Below are 24283 nucleotides of genomic sequence, written 5' to 3' on the forward strand. Positions count from 1 at the left end.
AACTTTTCACCTTGTCTGTGTTCTAGGTTCAGTGGCACTGCAGGTCACGGATGGTTGCAGGAGCTAACTTCTACATTGTAGGCCGAGATCCTGCAGGGATGCCACACCCTGGTACTGGGAAAGATCTGTATGAACCAACTCATGGTGCCAAAGTGTTGACAATGGCCCCAGGCCTCCGAGCACTGGAAATTGTACCCTTCAGGGTTGCAGCTTATAATAAGAAAAAGAAGTCCATGGACTACTATGACTCTGAGCAGTAAGTCGTATTTTAGTTCTAAAACATTTTAAACAACTGTCTTCTCCTGCCCTCCCTCCTCAAGGAAAAAGTATTAGATGAATATTGCTACAATATATCAGTTTTTAGAGACATTTTTAGACCACTAATGCAACTTGACTTCAGTGATGATTTGGGTGTAGTTTCACAGCACAACTTATTTGATCCAACTTTAGTTACTACTGGAAGCTCCTGTGTTTAAATTCCAAGCACCTGAGTTGACCTGCTCTTGTTTTTGAAAGCTATAAAGTATTATTGTCTTTTGCATAACTAAATCTAATCTTATGTTATCTTCTTGCGTTCCTTGGAAATGATGAGTGGAAGGACAATGGCAAATGTGTTGAAACCTGGTAAGAATTAATGGAGCTTCACTGTGTATTACTCTACAGTGTTCATAGGTGATTAGAAACTTGATGATTTGCTGTACAGAAGATGTTTTGAAATAGAAGTTAGTCAAGGAGGTTTGTAGTTTGCTCTTCCTTAACTCCCATCTAGGCAGCAGTCTAGCATGAGGCTCTTCTCAATGCTCCGAAGTATCTCTTTGGATAGCATTGCAGCATGATTTCTTTTTTTTTGTAAATGAAGCTGTGAACAGTAGCATCAGACCAGACCTACATAATGATACTTTTACTTGAAAGAATAACATCAGAAGGAAGCATTCTTCTAGCATATAGGACATTAAAATCTGTTCCTGTGTTTATTACCACTTAGACAGCTAGCTCGTGAACACTTGAGTGAAGTGTGTGTGTGTGCAATTTGTTATCTGAGATGCACCTAGAAATTCTCATTGCTGTTCACAGTAATTAAACTGTGATGTAACAAAGCCAGCAAAATTTACAACTTGTATGTTTTATACGTAAGAGTCAAAAGGCTGTTGTATTAGACTCAATGGGTATTTGTCCTATTTGTTTGTTATCCAAGTGATTCAACATGTTTGTTTTGAAAGATAAGCACACCATGATCAAAATGGAATAGGTCTAACGGTGTGTCACTTTCTACTATGTTGGAATAGGGTTAACGATACCAGACACAAGAATTCTCACTGCACAGAACAGGAAAATTGTATAGTATATTGATTGTGATTATTAATACTGTACTCTTGGCAGGATAGGTTTGATTTAGATTGAGGGGAGTTAAATTCTTATCTCATTAGTTGGACCAGATGATTTAATTAAAAAACAAAAAACAAACAAAAAAAACCCCAAACCAACAAAACCCTTTGTAACAAGTTTTGCCTTAGATCACAGACTGTGGAATGTGTACTCTTATCCTTTTGTGATATCTGTATGCACCCTTGAGTTGGAGTTGTCTTAGTTTCAGCTGGGATGGAATTGTTTTCTTCAGAGTGTCTAGTATGATGCTATGATTCCATGTTTTTGCTTCTAGGAGAAAAGCGGTGTTGATAAAATACCAATGTTTATAGTTGCTACTAAGCGGTGCTGTACAGAGCCAAGGCTATTCTCACTGAAGGGCCCAAGGAGCTAGGATAGAACAGAGTTAGGACAGCTGACTTAAACTGGCCAAAGGGACGTTCCATACTGTATGACATCAAGCAGAAGCAGTTTTGAAAGAAATGGGAATTAATCTCACTCTCTTCTGCCACTTGAGGTGGCTAGCTGGGCATCAGTTGGGGGATGGTGAGTAATCGCTTGTGCCTCACTTGTTATATACATTTAGGTATACATTTTATGTGTGTGTGTGTGTGTATATATATATATATACACACATATATTTATAAAAAATTGTCATAATTACTATCTTTTTTCCTTTCTCTGTCTTAGTAAATAGTTTTATCTGAACCTGTAAGTTATACTTCTTTCTTTTCTTTCCTTTCTGTTCTCTCCCCTATCCCACTGGGAAGGGGAAAGGTGCAAGTGACTGTGTCTTTTTTTTATTTTATTATATATTTTTTATATATATATTTTATATATATCTTTATTTTATATATATATATATATTAATTAACTACCTGCTGGGTTAAACCACAACAGGAGCTTTTTCTGTTTCTGCCACTATCTTGGAAAAAAGTTAATGCTGCTGTTAGCATGAAGCTTTAACTTTCTTCTGTTTGAATGCAGGACTACTTGTCTCATCCCCTAGATGTTGTTTGCTAACTGTGGGATAAACTAGAGTGTGACAGCAATCCTCTAGATGGCAATGCAGCTGCATGCAAGCTCCCTAAAGAGAAAGCCGGTATTGTTCCTACTCACCGTAGCCAGAACACTGTGGTAGGCTACAGACAGAGCTTGGGTGGGTGCAGCTGGCTGTATTTCAGGGTAGTCTATGTAATGCCAAAAACCTGTCAGATTCCTGGACCGAGTGGTGTTTCAACTCTGCAAGAAGGATGGTAGGGAGTAGAGAGTTGTCTGGAAATGTGAGAGGGTCAGTACTGGTGGAGGACCTCAGGAATAAAATAACGACTTTACTCCTCATGAAAGTCTTAGCACACTGCTTAACTCATGAAAAACGCAACTTGAAAATGTGGAGATGGCATTCGTTTGCAGAAAAGCGCTACTCTGACCTATTTTAGAATTGGATAACTTGATTTCTGTTGCATCTTATTTAATTGCTTAAGGTTTGGAAGCTTCACAGCCAATAGCCAGTTAAAAAATTTGCAACACTAACAGAGGTATGGAAGGTTATGCCAAACAGGTATTACATGAGTGTTCTTGAGACTAAGCTGTATCTGAGCTGTATCTCTCTTAGCTGCTGCCCCTAGGGCTTCTTAATTCTACAACAGCAGGTACGTTTTATGATACAACATTGGAAAACCACTATAGATATTTAAATCCTAGATTCTGATCTGGGAGACTTTAGTCTTCTGATTTTGCAGTTCTTGTCCTACAAGCAAGAGCAGTTATGCTCATGCCTTGAAATCTGAGGGTGCTGCCCTGCTAGCTTCCTCTAGTGGCTGTACCTGCTTTTCACCAGTCATCCATGGGGCCACATCACTTTCCAGCTAAGCAGTGACCAAGGAAGTTCCTTTGGACGACATGTGGCATGTGCACTGGTAACTGCAAACAAGAGGCTTAAGTTCCGTCATTTCTTTGCCATTTTTGCCATTGTTCTGTTCATTGTATGACTTGCACAGTGTCAATAAATCAATGGAACAGATGTTAGAAGGCCACCAACAGCATTCTGAAATAGAAACGTCTGTAAGAACAAAAAAAGGAGTCAGAAGAAACCCTTTGCACTTCAGTAGCCTAAGTTCAAACGCTCCTGGAAGAGAGAATTGAAAGGGGATCAATAATTGAGTAAGTCCAAGCATGATTTGAAGAAGTGCACAGAAGGAATTGTTGTTATAATGGAGAACTTTCAAGCGATTGTCTGATCTGAGAACTACTGAAGTGGTTCAGGCTGAAGTGTAAAAAAACAAAACACAAACAACAACAACAACAAAACACCGCAAAAAAAACCCCAAAATGCCAACCAAAAAAACCCCAAACCCCAAAGCAACTGAAGTAAAAAACATAAACTACCACCAAATGCTGAAATCCTTTCAGAAGAAGTCACTATGTTTCTTCAGCCAGCAAGGCCGCTCAGTTACCACAGGCAGATGTAGTTTAGTATTGGTGGCTTAATAGTTGTTTGGGCGAGCAGAGATTCCCAATTCTCTGCAGAAGATCAGTCCTAAAAATGCAGCCACAGCCTGCTGGTGAGAAAAAAACTCAGTTAAGAAAGGAAATTAGTCTAGCTACTAACAATAAAAAGCCAACACACATGCACAAGCAATAAATAAATTAATAAAAGGGGAAAAAAAACCCTCAGCAATGTCTGGAAAAAAAAAAAACAGATTTTTTTTTTCTTGAGGAAAACCAATGAGATCACTTCAGCTAAAAGGAGCCCATAAATAAGGCTACTGGAGCAGACTGTTCATGCTTTTTGTAAAGTGTGAATAAAGCATGGGTATCTGAAGGGTAGGAATGATTGTGACTTTTAAAGTTTGAAAGTCCTGGGAATACACTACAGAATGCGGTTGTCACAGCTACCTTCTTACTGTCAAGTCATTCTTAGCTGTTTCAACCAAGTGTGTAGCATTTGCAAACTTGTTTGATGTGATGTCTGATTTTAAAAGTGGTAGTAAAGAGACTGAAAAAGACATATTTGGTTGTCCTCCTTCATTTCGTTATGTGAAATAGTAAATATTAGTGCATCATTTAGGATACGTTAGGATAGATATCACAGCAGCTCAAATGATTTAAACACTTCTAGTCAAAAAGAAGTTTAATGTGTGTCAGGTAAGGGATTTACTTTCCTTATGTTGATATTAAGTATGTTGATTATGTTCTACTCTCACACGATGTTTGTTAATAGCCAGCTAGGTTTGGAACCTGTGTGATATTAGCTGGTTTACCCAGCATGGCAGAGAGCTCCCAAGACCTAAGTGGAGTCACAGTTTCATGCTGCAAAGACAAATTTTAGTTCAATGGAAATCCTTTTGAGAGTGGTTAAAAGGTTGGATTTCACCTCCTGACTGATCTTGTTCAGTAGGGAATATGAAGCTAGAGGAGTAGAGCTATTAAAAGGCTGAACCTGAGAAAAAGAAGCCTGTGAACTGCTCAAGGAAATAATTGCATCTGAAAGTTTGCCAGCTGAGTAGAACATGGCAGTTGCTCTGGTGTCACAACAGAGTGAAGAAGTCATGTTTCTGTGTAGTAGAAATATTAGTTTCTGTTACTCTGGAAATTGAGTTTTCACAATTAGTAAAGGCATTGAGTATTTAGCTGTTATAGAAAGACCGTTTTAGGTATGAATGTGGAGATTAAGCTGGAAACTTAAATAGCAAAATTAGTGATGAAGGAATTCACAAAAAAGGCAAAAATTTACTGAGCCGTTTCAGTATTCTGTGTGCATTACTAAAGCCTTATAGGAGTCAGTTTAGTGATTTCTAATTTAGGAGGTTTTTAAAGAAAATTTTTTGACAGAGAATTTTGGGACATAGATAAGGGGCCACAGCCAGTATTTCTGTGCTTTTTAAAATAGTATTTTTGAAACATTTCTTGAAATTTTTTGTAACACTGAACCTAATTAGTTTCTTAATTGATCCTCACGTAGATTTTTCTTTTTCTAAGGCTTCTATGGATTTTCTTTTTTCTTTCTTTTTTTTTTTTGCATGTATATGTTTTTTCTAATTCTTAGAACTGCTTCTTGCACAGCTATGGAGGAGGAAGCTGAAGGAAGGAGGGTCTTACTGAAGCAAACTTACATGGTATATGTAAGTTTCTCGGTAGCTTTATTTCTTAGTAAATTTGTAGGGCATTTAGAAGGCTACAAACAGACAGGGAGTCAATAAATCAGCTAATGTGTTTTTCATGCTCAGGCTTTGATATCGTGAAAAACATGGAAAGCGCTTTACTCCTTCCATCCCAGTTGTCTAGAGACTTAATATTTTGTTTTTGCAAGAATGATAACCAGACTTTGCGTTTCGTTGTGTATGTTTTGTAGAAATAGCTGTCTTCAAAACAATCAAGTTCCCTTCAAGCAGCATTAGTAAATACTAGACATCACCCTACCAAGCAACAACATTTGCAGGTGTTCTGAGTGGTAGTGACATAACTCTTTCATGGGCTTACGTAAGCTGAAGGGTTTGTATTTTTGTGTCATTTGTGTTTTGCAAAATTGAAGCGCAGTAGGGTTTTTTGTCTTGTCTTTGCACTTCAAGAACGCACAGTCCTAAATTGGAAGCAGTAAGAAAAGAGCATGTATGGCATTGCTGCTGTGTGGATGCACACAATCCAAATCAAAAATTTATGGGGTTAGTGGTTTTGTGAAAGGAAACTGTGGAATGCTTTCTGCATCTTGCTAACTTCCATACCCTGCTGAGCATAGCTCAGCACTTAAAGCCAAGTTCTGCCCTCTGATGCGCACTCTTGGCTCTTGTTTCTGTCTAATGCATCTGAGATCAGTACTTGGCTTTTATTTCAAACAGACAAGTAGAGAGTGCGTAATGGTTACATGTTGCAAATTGAGCAAATGGCGTAAGTAAAATTGCCATATTTAATTCAAGAATAAATCATTTTTCTTTGGAACATTTGGTAGAATTCTGGCATTCTTGTCTTGGTTATACTTTTTCACTTCTATGAGGATTAGTGTTTAATTTGACTGGAGCTTTTGCTGCTCATTACCACATACCTGAGAAGTTGATTTTAATTTAGATTGTCATGTTAATAGCGATAATCAACAATCCTCATCTGGGTTCATTTTTTTTTATCTGCCCAATTGAAATCTTTTTTTTTTTTTTTTTTTTTCCCATTTCCATTTTGTGCTTTTTTTCTTTTTTGGATCTGTATATACCATGTGTACTTCCATATATATGTGTATATATATGTGTATATATATATGTACATGCATGCTATGTGGCTTGCACTGGCCAAGCTGCAAAAGCTATAGAAAATAGAATCACAGGATTGTTTGAGTTGGAAGGGACCTGTAGAGGCCATGTGGTCCAACTTCCTGCAGTGAACAGGGACACCTACATCTCCATCAGGTGCTCAGAGCCCCTCCAGTCTGACCTTGGCTGTCTCCAGGGACAGGGTATCCACCCCCTTTCCAGGCAACCCATGCCACTGCCTTACTAACTTTACTATTAAAAAAATATATTATAAAACTCCATTATTTTATTTTGAATCTGTAGCATCTGCCTCTATATTTCTTTCTGTTCTGCAAACTGTCTATCATCAAGCAATTTTCTGCCATGTTGTTCTTCCACATTCTGCAGTGGAACTGAAATGATCTTCTGCCAGCACTGAAATAGCCTACAAACAGCATATAGTTTCCTTGCTTCTTCTTAAAGAGAAAGCTAAGCTAGATGAAAGCACAGACTTGATTCAACCTGCAGGAGATCAGTTGGACTAAGCTGCTAAATTTGGAGCTACCTAAGCTGTTTGCTGTACAGAATGTATATTTGTAGAGGGTGTGTATTTTTGAAGATGTACTGTTATCGATGTACAATGTCTGGAAATAACAGTTGCTTTCCAGAATTATAATTCCAAAAGGAAATGTCATTGAAGTTTTTTTTTTAAAAAAAAAGGCAGAAGAAATATGAACAGCTCATACTGCTTTTTAAAACATTTTCTTGTTTCCCCCTACCTTCTCCTCTCCCTCCCTTCCCTTAATCCCACTCCCATCTCTCAGCCATGAAGACTTCGAATTTATATCAGGGACCCGCATGCGCAAGCTGGCTCGAGAAGGACAAAACCCACCGGAAGGCTTCATGGCTCCTAAGGCTTGGACTGTGCTGACAGAATACTACAAATCCTTGGAGAAGGCTTAGGCCTCTTATTAACTGCAGATCAACCTTTGACGCCTGATTTATTTACGAGAAGGGGACCACACAGTCACCGTTCATGTCGCTTTGTTGTGGTATCTGTCAGGAAGTTCTTCTCTGAAAACAGACTCTTTCTCTCTAACTTAGCATCATTCTTTGCCTGTCCTTATGGGTTCTATTATATCCTGGCACCTAACTAGCTGCTGTTTTTAATGTCTTTTCTTTTATTACAGTTAATATTCTTACAGTGGGATTTTTAACTCTGTTTTTTTTTATATTATTTTACTGCCTCTGTCTTCTGAGTTCTGCAGCTGTTAAATAGATGCAGCTTTTTTCATATTATTTAAACTGCTGAATATTTTCTGGTTTTAGTAGTTTGTAGGAGAAAATGTAATAGTTAGACTCCTAACTATAGATAGATACTCTATAAATGAAAAAAGTAAGTAAGTTTTAAACTACCTTAAAAGTGTACTCTATCTTGTTCTCATCAGCATCTCCAGAAGCATTTAAAATTAACTTTTCAGTATATGTAATCAAAAAGCAGAGTTCTTTGCATAATTATGCAGCATAATTAACTTCTGTTGCTTTCTTTGTTTAGTTTTAGAGTTCTTGGAGCTCTGTCCGGTAGTTTTCTTCTGCTGTGGACCTGTAAAGATGACCAAGTAATGAATAAAACAAAATACTTAATTTTCTCTTAATAAACTAAGATATTTATTTTAATGTGTACTTGTTGCAATGAATGTCAATAAGGATCATTTGATCCCATTTGATTTCACTTACTGGTCTTTGTTCCTGTTACACTCAACAGTAAGCATACAGTAGTACTGATCTGTTGGCATCTTTTCCAGTGTTTGTAGGTAATCAGAGGAACAGTCAAACTGTTCTTAGCTATTAAATAGAAACTTCTCATATCCTTCTCACTGAAACTGTCTCTTCTTTAGCAGAAGTTGGACGTAGGAGGAAAGAGTAAAAAATTGTTTTTAGAACATTGAAACTGGCCTGCTGTTGAACCTGAACGAAGCATATGATCATACAGAATTGTTTTCAGGGGGATTGTGGGTGGTTGTGGTGAAGGGACCAGTGCAATGAGTGGGATGAATACTAACTGCAGTCTTCATTTACTTGTTCGAAGTAATTTTAAGACAGATACTTTGGGAGTGTCTTCCTTCTCTTTTCTTCTTCTGTCTCCTTGAAAATATGTAAATAGTAACGTTTAGGGCGATTTATGCTTCTGTAAGATGCAAGAAAATAAGGCAAAGTTGGAAAAAAAAAACAAGAGGCATATTTATCAGGAAACCACAATGATTATTGAGACTGCGTTTTGATAGCATAAAATTTTAGAATCACTAAATGTGTTTTCTTCAAACTTGCCTTGAAATTTTTTTTTTTTTTTTTTTAGATCCCATCAATATATAGGTTGTGCACAATCCAGAAGAAAAAGTTACTTCCTCTCTGTGCAGGTGTTTGTGCAATACTTCATGCTTAGCTACAAAGATGAACAAAAGTTATGAGCTGCTAAAGAGGGATTTGCTGTTGAAAGTTAGAGTTTGGACTTTTTGCTGTCAGGTATGATTCTTATTAATAATAACATCCATCACAGTGTATTTTAGCAGAACGGCAAGCACAGGTTGAAAAGTACAGAAGTAGGTATTTTACAAGTGCTACTTCAACTATAGAAAATAGTCTGGAAAATAACTTGAATGGTGAGCAAGAATTTGAATCATCCTTTAAAATTAATTTAGAAGTAGGAATAAACAACTTAATACAGTGATAACAAGCAGATCCAATATTCATACTCAACTGGTATAGTGCTGAGGCTCTGTTATTACAGTGCTTCTGGAAAACATTCCTTTCAGTGCTTTGTGTTAATGAAGCCTTCATGTTTATTCTAACTTGAAGGTAACAGCCATGGCATTCCTAAGGAATTCATAATTAAGAACAAGAACATCTAGTCACTTTGTGGGTAGGACTTGCTCTATACAACTTTTTTCCATATCATGCATGTTTTCACTGTAGAATTCTAAGTTTTCCTCTTTTCTTACTCTCTTGTGTATGAAAGAAGTACTCCACAGGAAAGGGCTACCCTAGAAGTGATTAAAAGAAATGTTTCCCTTGCCTTCCACCTCCCAAATGGTTCTTTACCTGCTGCTCTTGTGCAGAGTAATTTGTCTGTTATCCAATGCTGTTTGTATAGTCCCACAAAGACTGTTCTCTTCTATTTTCCTATGTGAGGCACTTTATGCCTGTGTTTGACTGGTATAAATGCTCATTCAGGGAGACTTTTGAATTAAGAATCTGAGAGTCTCAATAGAAAAATACTGGCTATATACTGAGGGGTTTGGGTTTTATCTGGTTTATTTCCATAGGGGGGTTTTAAACACTAGTGACTTAGTAGTACATTAGACATACAAAATGGAAAATGTAGATCTGGTCACAATTTTTTTTCTAGACACAGTTTGGAGATATCAAGCTTATGCATCTGCAATAATTAAGTAGAAGTCAGGAGTGGGAGGAAGTGAGTGAATATCTTGGGCTGGTGGTGGAAACAGAACAGAATTAGCACGAGCAATGCAGGCAGTAAGCCACTGTATGTGGCTGAGTTTGGACTTCTTCTGTATTTCGTGTATCCTTAATTTCAGAAAGCTTCACATGTGGGTCACGCAGAGTTTAAACTTTCTGTGCTACAGAAGGAATAAAAACTACTTCAGTAACCCTGACAAAATTCTTACAGTAGTCTAGATGCTTTTCCCTTCCCTTGGATTAAAAGTGCTAATCAGTATAACATAATCAGGTAATCAGTATATTCCCTTTCCCAGTATAAGCTGACAGCTTTGAAGACAGTTACGTGTTTGTCTCCTGCATTTATACACACTGTATGCATTGTCATCTCTGGTTATGAGCCTTTTTCTGCTACGAATCATAGGAACACAGAAAGAAGCTCTCATCTCTGTTATAAATTAGTTTCTCTATGAGTCAAAGATGAGTTTACTGCAGCTAGGGCGCAAACTCCAAAGGCAGGGAAAGAAGAAGTTGTTGTTGTTCTTGAAGTTGGAGAATTGACAAGAAAAAAATGAGGTAGTTAATGAAAATTCAGTTTCTATGCAGGGATTTGTGCTTATTCTTTTACAGGAACCTGATTTACTGTGGTGACTGAACAGTAATAAGAAATGTGTAGGAATGGTGTTCTATTCTTGAAACCTGACGCAGAATCCTTCAGCGCCACCCACAAAATAATACGGACTTAATAGGCTGGATGAATTGCCTGAGTTGAATGTCACAATTAATACAACTGGAGCTCAGAATTAATGTTTTGTTTCTAGTTTATTAATTGATCTTGGAAGTTTATGTTGCAGAACTCCTACTTCAGTTGCCGTGAAGGAGGGTGACGTTAGTGCAATTTTCTTCACTTTTTAGTTTTAATAATATAAGATAGGTTGCCAAGGGTAACTTTAAAGCTTTCCATGTCTGTTCTGTTAGATATGGGAGTTCCTGCCAGCAGCGAAGCAGGTGTTGGCTAAACATGTGATTTAAAGGAAGTCAGTGCTAAGGTTTCTGCTCAGTTGTACAGTTTTACCTTGAAGAAAGCCTGAGGGCTGGAGTAACAGGGCCTCATTTTTATTTGCTCTCTCCTTTTATGAAGAGCTTTTTGACTATGAATATAGCGCTAGATTTTAAGCAGGCTTTTGAAGTGTCCATTGAGGAGTTTTCTTTGTGTCTCCTGCAAGATCTCTGTCTGCTCTTCTGATATTGGAAATTTTTTACCTGTATCCATTTTCATTATTTAGTCTTTTATTAAAATCACTTTTTTTCATTATGGGAGGGTGTGTATGTGCATGGACCGGAGTTATACTTTCAACATTTCCAGAACTTTTTGCCCTAGAAAATTCATCTTGATATAATTTTGAAGCTGAAGAGGGAAGGCAACTGCCCTGAAAGCTAGGAAACAGTGCTTTAAAACCACATCTGGAATTCTTAGACAATAAATGACTGCAACTTAAAACGAGAATGTGGAGATTTTAATATATCATAAAACTTGAGGAGCCTTGGATTCAGTATAAGAACTGTCACCCAACCTTTATGTTGAAATCAAACTATACAACACTTTGAAGTATATCTCTAGTCAGAATGCTACTACAGAATGTCTGTATATAAAAGGAAAAAAAAAAAACAACCTACATCCTTTTCAGCCTAATCTTCAGTGGAGTGGAAATAGTGCCTGAATCTCTTTTATCCTCTGCGAAGTTATTTTGTTTGTGGAGTCCTACACTCATCAGTCTAAACTGCACCTCATAAGAAGAAAATAAGCATTTTGGCCACGTCCATTTATTTTCATCTCCTGAATGTAAAAGGCTTGCAGTCTAAGTTGTGGGTTTTTATTTTTCTTTCTGACCACCTGCATATCTCCAGTCTTTCCATCCAGATGGCCTTCATCCAAATTTTTGTGGGCTACACATCAATTATTTCTGTAATGATTTGATATTTAAGTTTATTGCAATAGCTGTGATGAGACAGATGAGAAAAACCATTATCCAGGTGTTAACACTCTGGACAGCATTGTTGCACTTATTAAAAAGTATGACATTTCACTCAGAAGGACAAATCACTTCTTACTTAGAAACATTTCTGATTTCAAGAGTGCTAATCAGAGAAAGAAAACATTTAGGCTTTTGTACTATTAATTTTATTTCATCAGCAGTTTTCTCAAAGGTTTTGTGTGGAAACAGAAGAAACTCTTTGACTTTCAAGCACTGGATTCGAAAGAGCTGTCTGCTGTAGAATGGAAGACTGCAGTCAGTCCGTGGAAGAGCATTGATAATGTGTCACTGAGGTCTGCCTTATTTCTAGCTGACGAGCACAATATTCTACCAACTGCGAAAAGCGGTGTTTTGATCATTCGATTCATTTGTTTTCCTAGACAATCGAGATAAGATCGCTTATGTTTAAACATAACTTTCTGCCAGGAGAAAACTTACCACTATTATAGTTTATATTTAAAATGTGGCATAGTCTAAAAAAAAAAAAACAAAAACAGTGTTATAATCACGCGAGCAAATGTCATGCTATGTGACAGCAGAACAATAAACATACCGTCAGTGTCAACATCAAAAGTACAATGCAAAATGCAAACTGCTATTGGCTCTTTTTCATTAGAGATAGTTATTTATAACTCCTTTGTTCCTTATTTCTACAAGGAATGATACTGCTACTTTCTGGAAAGAAATACTGCTTCTTTCTTTGCCTTACTTGGTAGTTAGAGACACTCAGAATGACACTCTTCATAATTTATACTATTTTCAGTTAGTATTTTGGAAGGCATACTTGTGAGCTCCACAACAAAATCGCTTTGCAAAGAGTATTACAGGTTTAAATTAAAGTTTTTCTCTGTAAGTGGTCTTGGCTGTTTTACCTACAGTACCATTAGTTTTTTCTCTCTTTAAACAAACAAACAAAAAAAAATGCAACAAAGTTTTATACAGCTCAGTCTTATGTAGAGATTGGGTACACAATTTTTGTGAAATATTAAAACAGCTATGGCTGACTTTTTCATAAAAGCTTTTCATTCAGGTGTGTCCTTCATGCTGTGATGACTTCTTGTGACACACTTCATGTGCTGGATAAGAGTATAGAAAAGTATAATTTCAGGGAAAGGTGATTAATCGATCAGTGTCGATCACAGGACAGCATTATTCAAGCACTGACAATAAAAAAGCCACATCTCTTGTAACATGCAATTCTTTCAATATAATATCTTGCTTTTTCTTTAATGATTATTGAAATATAAATGGAAATTCAAAGCAGCCTGCTCCGTCTACAAGATATGCAGAAAGTGATGAAGGTTCTTTGGTCACTTGTTTTCTGGAGAGATGAAAGTGAATTCCTTCTCACACTTTTAGTGTATTAAATAAAAAAAAGCACTGAGATCTTTCCATTTTCGTAAAGATGTGTCTTCATGAGGAACAATGTGTTTTCTGATGTTCAAAGAGTTGCACTGTTTTCAGTTTGAGGTTTTGTTGAACATTGGCAATGAACTGCAAATACTGGCCTATGTAATCCAATTCTATGCTGGATGCTTTAAAAAAAGCAATCTTGCCTTTTCTCTTAGATCGACTCAGTTGACTTTTTTCACCTGTATTTAGTTTGAAACAACTTTTTGTTTCAGTTTTTTTCTCATACCTATGTAATTGCTAAAAAGAAAATTCAATCTCATTCTTGGTTGATTATTATCCTAATATGTTTGTAGATCTTGGAACTATTACTGAGGAAGGAGATATCTTTCCACATCGATTTTGTGAAATTAATTCTGGAAGATATCAGCTTAACTTTAATCCTTTCGAAAAACGAACTTGAATTAAGATCTCACTGTCTTTCAAGAAAGCATGAATCTGATTGCATTGAGAGTGCACTACTTTTTTTTCCTTTTAAAGTTTGTGAGTGATTGCTGGAATACACAGTCTCCTTTTTGACAGGAAAGGGTAATAGACTGTTTCCTGAGATGGGATAATGTAAGTTTCAAACAAAAATCTTGGCTGATCGTAAACGAAAGCACGAGATAAAAGCTTTTCAGCCAGTGGATGACAGTATTGTTGATAAAAGTCAAAGAAGGCCTGCCTGTGAAACCCAAAGACCTGTGCTCCACTGGAAGACCTGCACTGCTGCAAACAATTCTAGCCTGGTAGTGGACTCTCTGCAGCATAAGTGTGTTATCTACTTTCTGGTTTCTGCGGAATTTTCAGTATCTCAAATCTCCACATGTAATTTTGATACAATTTGTGTCCTTAGTACATTCCACTCATGTATGGAGTTTCTAATTTTGTTCAGGGCTGGTATAATATGGGCCCATAGTCTTTCTCAGTTTGCAGACTACTATGGTTTATGAGTGTAGGTTTTTTTCCTATTGTTTAATTTTAGTAAGTATTAGCCAATGATCTTGTTGTTCACTTGTCTTTTGAGGTTCCTTTAACAGCCGTTTGTGAGCTTTTCCATTAAGTGCAACTCACAAATTTAAATTACTGCTCTAGAATAACAGCTAGTGAACTCATTAATTTTGTCTATGCAAAATTACAAAATATAGAAGCATTCAAAGGAAGTATAAGGAAAATAATTGAAAAAAATAGAATTACAGATGGAGTAGGCAAAATCTGAGAGGTTTCTGTATTTTTGTTTAGTCCAGACTCAATTTACGCTCATCATCTAGAAGAAAGTTGATAGGTGTTGGCAGTCAGTGTTTTTGTACTACTACAGACATGGGGGAGAGCCCAGTGAAAGCAATGACAACTCCAAAAACCTATCAAGCCTTAGAAGACTCAGTGAATGAAATGGAGTGAAAGAGGAATTGAGACCCTGAAACTTGGGAGTGCTTCTCTTGTGCAATGGATATGGAGTTGGAGCCAAGGCAAATGCCAGTGCATTGTGTGGTGGAATGTTTGCTTGCAGTAGTCTTATGGACACAAAATGTTACACCTTCTTGGCATAAGAAGAAGCCACGTTGAGTGTTAATGTTCCAATGCTTGCTTTTTCATTGGAAAAGTGACATGGAAGCCAGTGAAATTCTGAACTGAAATGAAAGAAGCGAGGAGTTCACAATTACCCTTTTAATGTTACTTACTTCATCTTTTGACTTGGTATCTCCCTAGTTTTGTATTTCATTTTCTCTACTGTTTCCATGACAAGCAATATGGATTAAAGAGATTAAAACTAGTTTGAAATAGGCCACGATTCTTCAGAATATCAAGGTAAAATTTTAAAATAATCATCGTAGTTGGGAAAGCGTCTCTGTTTGCAGTGGGGTGAGCTGCTGCTGGTAGCACTTCGTTTGCAAAGCGTTCTCAGAACCGTTATAACAACATCCACATTACTGATGCTCAAATTGGGAAATATTAGAAAAATTCATATTTTTTACAGGCTTTGTTAGAAGCAAAGAGCAAAAAGGAAGCCCGCTGTTTTTGAAGTAGAAACATTTTAATTCTATAATGGGTAGAGGGATGGGGGGGACACAAAAACTTCAACACAAGAAAAGGCTACAGGACTTAATTGTTTTCACTGCTACTGATCTTAAGCAGGGGTCTTTGCTGAAGAGCTGATGATGTGAAAACTGTGAGGTCAAGTTTGTTATAAGAATAATCATTATTTCTTATCTTAAAACTGAATTTCAGTTATCCAAGAGATGCTACATTTGTTTTAAATGCACTTCTAAGTTTTAGAAGGACAGGAAAGTGCAATCAGAAAGTGGAAAAATTCTTGTGTTAGAGTTTTCTTGTCTGTACCAATCCAGTGTGAAAATAAAAAGCTAAGTCTTGCAGATTGATCACCATCACACATGAGCGTGTTTGTGAGCTTCGTCACAGCATCTCGTTGGGCCAGTTGATGTTGTACTAATTAGATGTCATTCCCAATGGGATAACGGCAGATCTGCCCTCGTTGCCATGCTCTGGGATTAACTTAATGGGTGTAGTGCAAAATGCAGTGTGGGTTTCCATGAGAACAGGCTGCTGTAGGAACAGCTAGCTTGGTGCATTCTTGCCTCGGTAGACTTTGAAGTCATTTGGACCTTTTTTCTACAGCAGTCAGTGCTGGCAGATACCCTCTTGAATTCTGAGGTCAATCCATCCATGGCAAAGTCATTTTGTAAATACAAAAAAAAGGACATTCCAATTTCACTGCAGGAGTCACTCCTTGACCTTTTCCTGATGCTGTGAAACAGGCCTTGCTGTCTTACGTATTAGAATGACTTGATTGAGATATTACCTGAAAAATTCAGTGGTTGTTGAGGGATTTTTTTTTTTTTTCTTTCTGTCCTATTTGATAAGAATGAATGCTGCCCTTAAAAGTGTGTGGAAAAATAAAAATCTTCATTTTATAGAATTCTGCTGAACAAGCAGGACTGTAATAGTCTTCGTCAAAATTAAATACCAACTAGTCCTGCTGTTCATATGTGACACACTTATTTGCATTTGCTCTGATCTTTTGCCCAAATAAAAGAGCAGGAACCAAATAGGATTTAATTACAGGCTTATTTAAATTTTCTTTTACGCAGACAGTTGTGGAGTTTGTTTATCTGGGTAAAACTTCTGAAACATGGTCCCTTCTGCTGCATATTTTCTTTTTAAGAAAGAGGCACCTAGCCACTGATTTTTGGTTTGTTGGCCTTCAGTTCATCTCCTTTTGGTGGAAGCCAATATTTAGCATAATGACACCACACACTCTTTGTCATAATGAAAATAACAAATTAGATGATTAATTTTCTCTCTCTGTAACTCTGTAGCAAATTTTTTTGCATACTGGTTTACTTTTTTCTGAGTCACCTGGTTTTATAGAATACTGTTTTATGTTAAGGAATTCTTTTTTACCAGAGCCTGAGGGATGTAAGATTATGTTCATTTTTCTACTGTTAGATTGAGTTTTTCATCCCTTCTCAGAAGAAATTGTTGCTTCTGACTTCTATCACTGTGTTATTTTTGGATTATTTGGATTTATACGCAGAAGATTATTATTTCATCATCCATAAATGGTTTTATTTGTGGCTTAAATAGTTAAATTCACATCAAGAACACATGTAAGTTTTCAGCAATTTTAGAAGTAAAAAATTTCAAACTAAATTTGTACTTGTTTTTCATGTTGTGGTGATTTTTTCATTCACAGGGAGTGTGCACCAGAATTGCTAGCCTTTGTCCACTGGACAAGTTGCCTGATGGTGATCAAAAAGTGGACTCAATACGATTAAATTGTTTTACTAGATGAGATTTTTCCTAACTTCTGATCAGGAGGTGAGGTTTTTTTTACTGGTCCTTTCTGGCCTGCAGAATTAGTTCTACAGATTTCTAGTACTAAGAGTAAGTAACTGTAGGATTAAATGTAAATAAATACATAAATCAGATTAAATGAAATACAAAGGAGCTTTTTGAAAACACTGCTTTCAAAAGAAAACAAATCTGGTTCTGAGGAGACAGTTGGGAAGCATATATGTATTTTTTTAATATTCACGTTCAAGAGAGATTAAAGTATTCTTGTTTGTAAATACATGTATATTCTTATAAAGAAATGTGAAAACAGAGAAAGTATCTTAAACACAACATATGTTTCCACTGATTTTCATTTGTTTTCTTCAGTGACAAATCCAATTCATTATCCTGATTGGGATTGCAGGCTAGTACTGATAGGGAAAAATGAGCTCTTTGCCATATTACTTAATAAGTTAATTCAGGTTAGTTAGCTTGGTTATTTTGTGCAGGGGACAGGTGTTAGCCTCTGGCAGAAGTAATACATGATTTTTGAGATCTTGTGTCATTCTTTGTCTGCTGTTGGTTGGGAAAACATTTCTACCACGCAGCCAAGCTTTGTATATCAAAAGTCAGTAGTATGAAAATCAGTGAGGAAGAGCAAATAGAGTCTTTTTCAGACTTAGAATGTAGGATTTTTTTGAGATTAAGGCAGTATACAAGATATTGTTGTAAGCACTTTCAGGTCACTCAGTGTTACTTATAAAAGTTACCCTACCAAACCTTAACACCATCAGTAGAGAGCAAGAGGCATGCACTGGCTTCTCTATGTGGTGATTCAGAATGTGAAGCCTTTTTGGAATTGCCCTCTGAGGAAGATTTTTTTTCTCAGTGGCTCTACGAGAAGGTATTAGCTGGCTAATGTGATCTTAAAAATACACACCTCTGGGTATGTAAAGCTAGGAAAACTTAATGTGTGTTGTGTTTTTTATCAATGAGTAATATTTCCAAAGTAAACATATAGCAGATAAAGGAAGCTTTTTAGCATTCAGCATAATACCTTCCCTACTTGGAGATGCATGCTCACTGTGGCCTTGCAGTACTTATCAGTGCACATACAACTACAGTGGTTTTAATATAATGGTGTACATGCACAATAGCAAAGAAAGAGTAGTTAATACCATTGTTAAGCCAAAGATAAAGAGATTCTCCCTGCTATTAGATGTAATTACTGTTCAGGGTTTCACAAAGGCTCTTTTAAAGATGTTATATTTCTTCCTCTTGTAATACACAAAGAATAGAGAAATCATGGTTTAAATGATCTTGATGTTCATGGAGAACATAATGAAAAAATCCTCTTTTAAGTGGCTTTAATAACCACTTAGTGAAATAGAATTTGTTATCATTTTAAGAGATTAATTCTAGTCTGACAATTTTTGTCTAAGAAGTTTGATAATTGAATTCTATGACAATTAATCATCCAATTGGATACAATTTTGTTTCACATTTATATATATTTTTTTCTGTTTAAGCCAGTGGTAAGTCTTGAAAACATTGTGTTCCAGGTGATATAAATATATTTTTCTATTTACAGTTTTTTGATTTAGCTACAGCAGAAATGAATGCTCAGCCCTTTGCAGGTTTCGAGTATCCATTTCTCTTATGCTGGAGAATATGGCTATATTTGTGAAAAAATACGTTAAACTTGAAGAAAGTGGGGACAGGGAAAATACTGGAGACTGCTGTGAAAGAACATTCACAGGTGTACACAGTCTTAAACAAACAAACAACATCAACAAAAAACAGTAGAGGGAGGACAAACAAAAGCCCTGTTCTTTTGCTATGTAGCAAATTAAAAATAATCTATTAATTGAATTGGCAGATCATCCTGGAAAGATAACACTTACGTTACAGTGGTCTGTAACCTCTGGAAAAAGAATTAGTTTCCTAGAATTAGTTTAGATTCTGATCCTAACTTTCCTAATTCATAAGTGGCTCTTTCCTACCTTCTGTTGTTACTCTTCTGTAAACCCCAGTTCCCTCTCTATTTTGATTTATTTTGTTTTGATGTGTCCTATGATTCTGTGTTCAGGATTATTGTGGTTATGAGGTAAGGAACATTTCATGTGCATTGAAAAAAATATTTGCTTAAGTAGTCTTATGTACATAATTAAGTGCTAGAATGTAATGTTCTTAATTTTGTTTTGCTCTTAGACTACTAGGGCATGTCATTTGAATACATAGTTTTTGCAGCTCTCATCCCTTTTGAACTTCTATCTATATGTTAATATCTGCAAATAGTGGCAACAGAACATTTTTGGAACTGAAGTGTATCATGACTAGTGGGAGTTGGAAGAGAACCTTTTGGTTTGCAGCATGACGCTTTGCTATCTTCAAGCACAATGGTAAAATCTATCTCTGTACAGAAGGTCATTGTAAGTCCTATTTCCACTTGATCAGAAAGTCCATCATGACGGAAAATAGATATTGCTCTGCTGACTTTATGGGAGCAAACTCAGGTGTCTGAGTTTGTCTCAGAAACTTAAACTGATGCAGGTCCTTGAAAGTTCAAGTGGAGAACATACTTTTAGCTCTGTCTTTTGCATAAGACTGAATTTTACTGCAGGTTTATGAATTATCCTACATAAAAGGCCATCCTTCATCAGATTTTACCATATGGTTAAAACATATATGCATATTTTTTCTGTTACTTCCAGGCACTGTGAAGCAGCTGGTATTAATGAATAAAAATAGCCAGCAAAATCATGGCGTGTGGTTGCTGGAAGGAACAATTTATAGTTAGGAATCTTGTAGGTTACTTGAAGGAAGAAGAAAGGAACAACCCAAAACATGTGACCTCTGAAAACATGGATGATCTCTAAGTATAATTTGTATTTTGAGCACCTGTACTGCTCAAGGCAATGGAACTGAGTAGAAGATAGTAATTCAATTCCTACTGCTAAATTTTATAGGGAAGGGAATTGAATACTGGTGGGTGTAGTGGCTTTGGGTTTTTTTGTTTTTGTTTTTTTTTTAATGCAAACACTATTGCTGTAGTTTTCTCTCATGCTGACCATTGTATCAAGATATCTTGGAGAGATTTGAAAGAGAAATGGATGTGCCTTTTGTCTTTCAAAATAAATTAAATATAACTTAAAGATAGAACTTAATATAACTTATATAAAAATATAACTTAAAGAGCATTTATGGTGGATCTAATAGACAAAACTATGAGATTTAGTAATTTTTTTTAATAGCTCTGTGTTACATTTTTATCTTTCTAAAAAATAAAGTAGATCTACCTTAATTTACTAAGAGTAATAACAAAATATAAGATCTTTCTGTTACAGAAAATGACTTTAATAGGCTTTAGCGTTTCATAACTAATAGCTACCAAGTTCAGTGGATAAGCAGCAAATTTTGTACCTTCACTTGGGCATCATTTTTTTTTGTTGTTTTGCTTTGTTTTGTGTGGGACAAGAAGTAGGTCAAGGGCAGTGGTTCAAACAGTTAAAAGGCCAATATAAAATGAAAATTCTGTAGGGTGGGAAAGCTAAAAAGTATTATGGCATTGTAATGAGAAAAATATTAAGACTTAATTTGCAGGTGTAGCAAAATGCTAAGTCACAGCTTGAACCAGTGATTGACCACCTGGTGGGAAGGCAGGGCCAACCCAGCGGAGCTCAGGTGCATGCAATCTATCTGAGTGACCAGAATGGGTAGAGCCAGGAGCCACCCTTTCCCAGACTTCACTTAATGGTTGCCAGTGGAAGCAAGGGTATCTTGCTCTGGAGATTCCTGCATGCTTGAAGCCTTCTGAAGGTAAGCAGCTTTTTTCCCTTCATTTCTGTATCTGTAGCCACTGCATTTGGGCTTGTCCTCATTTGTTGCAGCCGAAGACTTTGCTACCATGCTGTTATCGTTGTACTTTCCTTCACGATATAGCAGTACACATTGAAACTGTAATGGCTAGCAGATTTCCTAATTTTTGTAAGTACAGAGCAGCAGCAGGAAAGAGAGAGAGAATGGTTCTTTACAACTTCTGTAGAGCTGGGAAGATTAACATCAAATGCAGTCTTATGTTTCCCTAAGAGGAGAGGGGTGATGCCAAAAGATCAGAATAGTATCATAATAAATTTAGAAGTGGAAAGTATTTTACAGAAAGGCATGGTGTTTCATAAGTCATTTGATTGACAACGAAAGAAAGCTTCCAAGTTAGGTTTAAGTTGGTGATAGACAGAGGTCTTTGATCTAGAGAGAAACATAGTTACAGTTAGTGTCTCAAAACTAGTCAAAAAAAATTCAGATGAGATATACAGCTGTATTTTTTAGTGGTTATGGTTGTAGATTAGAACAAATTACCTAGAGAAGCGATTGTTTCTTTGTCTTGTTTTCATATGTATGATGTAGGAGTATCCGTGTGAAATACATGGGAGGGAAGGACTGTGCAGACTTACACCATGTGGACTAGGTTCACAGGAGGGACCATCTGCAGAATATGTTCATCTGCTCTCTGGTTTATCCTGAAGAAGTTCCTTGATTGCATATGGTGCACTGATGCTATAGTGACAAAGAAAGGTGACGTGCAGAAGCATATTCGTCTGTAACCAAATTCTTCTTCCATAAAAGGTTGAAGGGAACATAAGTAGGCTAATGATGTCAAAGACGAGCAACGTATTTCCTGAAGACGATGCTTGATGGATCTGTGAACTTCGGAAAAGCCAATAGGAATAAATATCTAGTGGTTTTGTGGCTTTATTACAGAAAAATTATTGGAATATGGAAATCGTAAACAGCAGTAGTTGAGGCTCTGTGATTCTCTTGGCAGGCAGGCAATTCTAGTGGAAGCTCCAGTTTCATGATTAAAATTCCAAAACTATTTTAAGTCTTTTAATTAATTTCGAAAGACAATGCTGCTTACTACTGTTAAATTTAGCTTTCAGTTTCCCCACCATTGTTGCTAATAGCATATTAAAACTTGGACATATGTTTTTTATTAACTGATATTATCAATTATGCCTTTGTCTGGCAAATAAGAAATTCATAATGCATGCAAAGTGATCCTGATATATTGCTTTCATTTTGTGCTGGAAAGAGCTGATAGCTTGTAATTTTTGCTGACTGCCAGTAGGTTGCTGTGGATGTCAGATGAAATTTATTAAGTAAAGAACACTATTCAGGAAGGCATACCTTGATTTCAGCGAGGAACTTATGAAGATGGAAGGTGCTTTTAGTTAAACAAAAGTTGATCATAACAAAAGATGCAGTTGCAAAGACCAAAGTAATGACTCTGAGACTATTAGCCTACCTTGTAACAGGATGTTAAGAGAAGTCTAGAACGAAAAATAGTTTGTTGTAGTTTATAAAGATGGAAATAAACAACTGTGGTAGTGAGGGACTTTAAAACCTTTTAGAGAAGAAGTGTTTGCAGGATTGCTGCATTTTTTTGCTAAGCAAACTTAATTCCTGAGTTCCCACATGTGAGGTTTTTCTAATTATACCCAGCTGAAATTTAGCAACCAGAGCTGGCAGCTGGCATGCTATGATTTTGTTGTTGTTGTTGCTGAAGAAGGGTTTGGAACACTCATTCTTGGCAAGTTCTTACCCGTAAACTGCAGATTATTCCTCATTGTGGCTTTAAAAAAAAAAAAAAAAAAAAAAATCCTTTATATCAAGTAGTGTGTCACTTCCTCTCGATATATTCTTGACACTAATGTTTTTAAATGGAGCTTCTGCATCTGCATGCTGTGACTTGTTGTACACAAAATATCTTCCAGTGGAAAAACTGATTCACTCACAGAGGTCGATGGTGCAGACTCTCAAACTGGTTGTAGAAAGCACTGATGTTAATGCAGAGGGAACAAGCTGCCCAATGGAAACTACTGGTTTGCAAGTTCTAACTTACACTGCTTCATGGTAAGTTACCCCTTTTTCAAAAGGGCTAATGTGAGTTAAGAGTGCTCTTTTATAGTTCTTTCAGACTAGCACAAGCATTCAGAATCACAGGGTTGCTATTTAAAGAATAGATCGTTAACTGGTTGAAAATGAAGTATGTATAAAATCACACTGTTATCTAATGAATGTGGGTACCACATCATTGCCTACATATTGTCGTTCTGAATTGGTGTTAATTATCTCATTCCATGCAGTTGCCCACACTTGCTAGTTGCCCAAATGTGCTGTTCATTGTAGGAATCATTAAACTTGAGCATAAAATATTCTGTGACTTCTTAGAAATACAGAATATTAGGATAGATATATAAAAACTTATACATAAAAAGATCTAAATTTATAAACAGCTTACATCAAATTTATTAAAAGTGTGTTAACTTAATATCTCTTTTCTGTATTTGATATGCTAGGATGTCCATCCAGGATGTATGGGATATTATATCTATTCATGCTTTTAAACTGATATCTGACGTCTCAAGATGGCATGTAAAATTTTATGGCACGAGAGGTGCTGTTACTATGTCAATCTGTTGAGGATGATAGCACTTACAGAATTCTCCATAGCTGTTCTGTTCTGGCATGCCTCGTGTGTGCCTGCTAAAATGAGTACAATGTAGGTCCCCTAAAGGGAGCCTACTTGAAAGCTGGAGGGGGACTCTTAGCAGGGAGTGTAGTAACAAGACAAAGGATAACAGATTTAAATTGAAAGAGAGTAGATATAAATTAGATGCAGGGAAGAAATTCTTTAATCAGAGGGTGGTGAGACACTAGCACAGGCTGCCTGGGAAAGCTGTGGCTGCACCCTCAATGGAGGTGTTCAAGGCATGGTTGGACGGGGCCCTGGGCAATCTGATCTGGTGGGGGGCAACTAGGCGGTTGCAACTCGATAATCTATAAGGTCCCTTCCAACCCAAATCATTTTGTGATTCTGTGTTTTGAGTTTACTGGGAAGCAGTCTGCCAAGAGCTTACAGCTCTATTTTCAGTACAATAGGAGAACAAAATACTGCAAGATAAGAAAATATGATGGTAATAAGGCATCCTATGATGAAAAATAAATGCTGAGAATGTTTGG

The 24283-nt window shown here is 36.6% G+C and overlaps 2 protein-coding genes across 3 annotated transcripts in view; both read left to right on the forward strand.

Annotated features, from left to right (window-relative positions):
* PAPSS1 (3'-phosphoadenosine 5'-phosphosulfate synthase 1) overlaps positions 1–8261 on the forward strand; it is a 37523-nt gene extending 29262 nt beyond the window's left edge. The window contains exons 11-12 of the mRNA XM_042871749.1: positions 27–256; positions 7409–8261. Of these exons, the coding sequence (XP_042727683.1) occupies positions 27–256; positions 7409–7547 (369 nt within the window). The 3' untranslated portion in view covers positions 7548–8261. The remainder of the gene's footprint in view (positions 1–26; positions 257–7408) is intronic.
* A 12742-nt stretch (positions 8262–21003) lies between these two features.
* The window catches only part of DKK2 (dickkopf WNT signaling pathway inhibitor 2), a 153929-nt gene continuing 150649 nt past the window's right edge, over positions 21004–24283 (forward strand). For both annotated transcript variants that reach the window (XR_006179123.1, XR_006179122.1), the window contains exons 1-2: positions 21004–21079; positions 23035–23173. The gene's annotated coding sequence lies outside the window, so the exon portion shown is untranslated. The remainder of the gene's footprint in view (positions 21080–23034; positions 23174–24283) is intronic.

This window comes from Lagopus leucura, unplaced genomic scaffold (genome assembly GCF_019238085.1).
Source record: "Lagopus leucura isolate 7727_CA_CO unplaced genomic scaffold, USGS_WTPT01 Super-Scaffold_100004, whole genome shotgun sequence".
Lineage (NCBI taxonomy): Eukaryota > Metazoa > Chordata > Aves > Galliformes > Phasianidae > Lagopus > Lagopus leucura.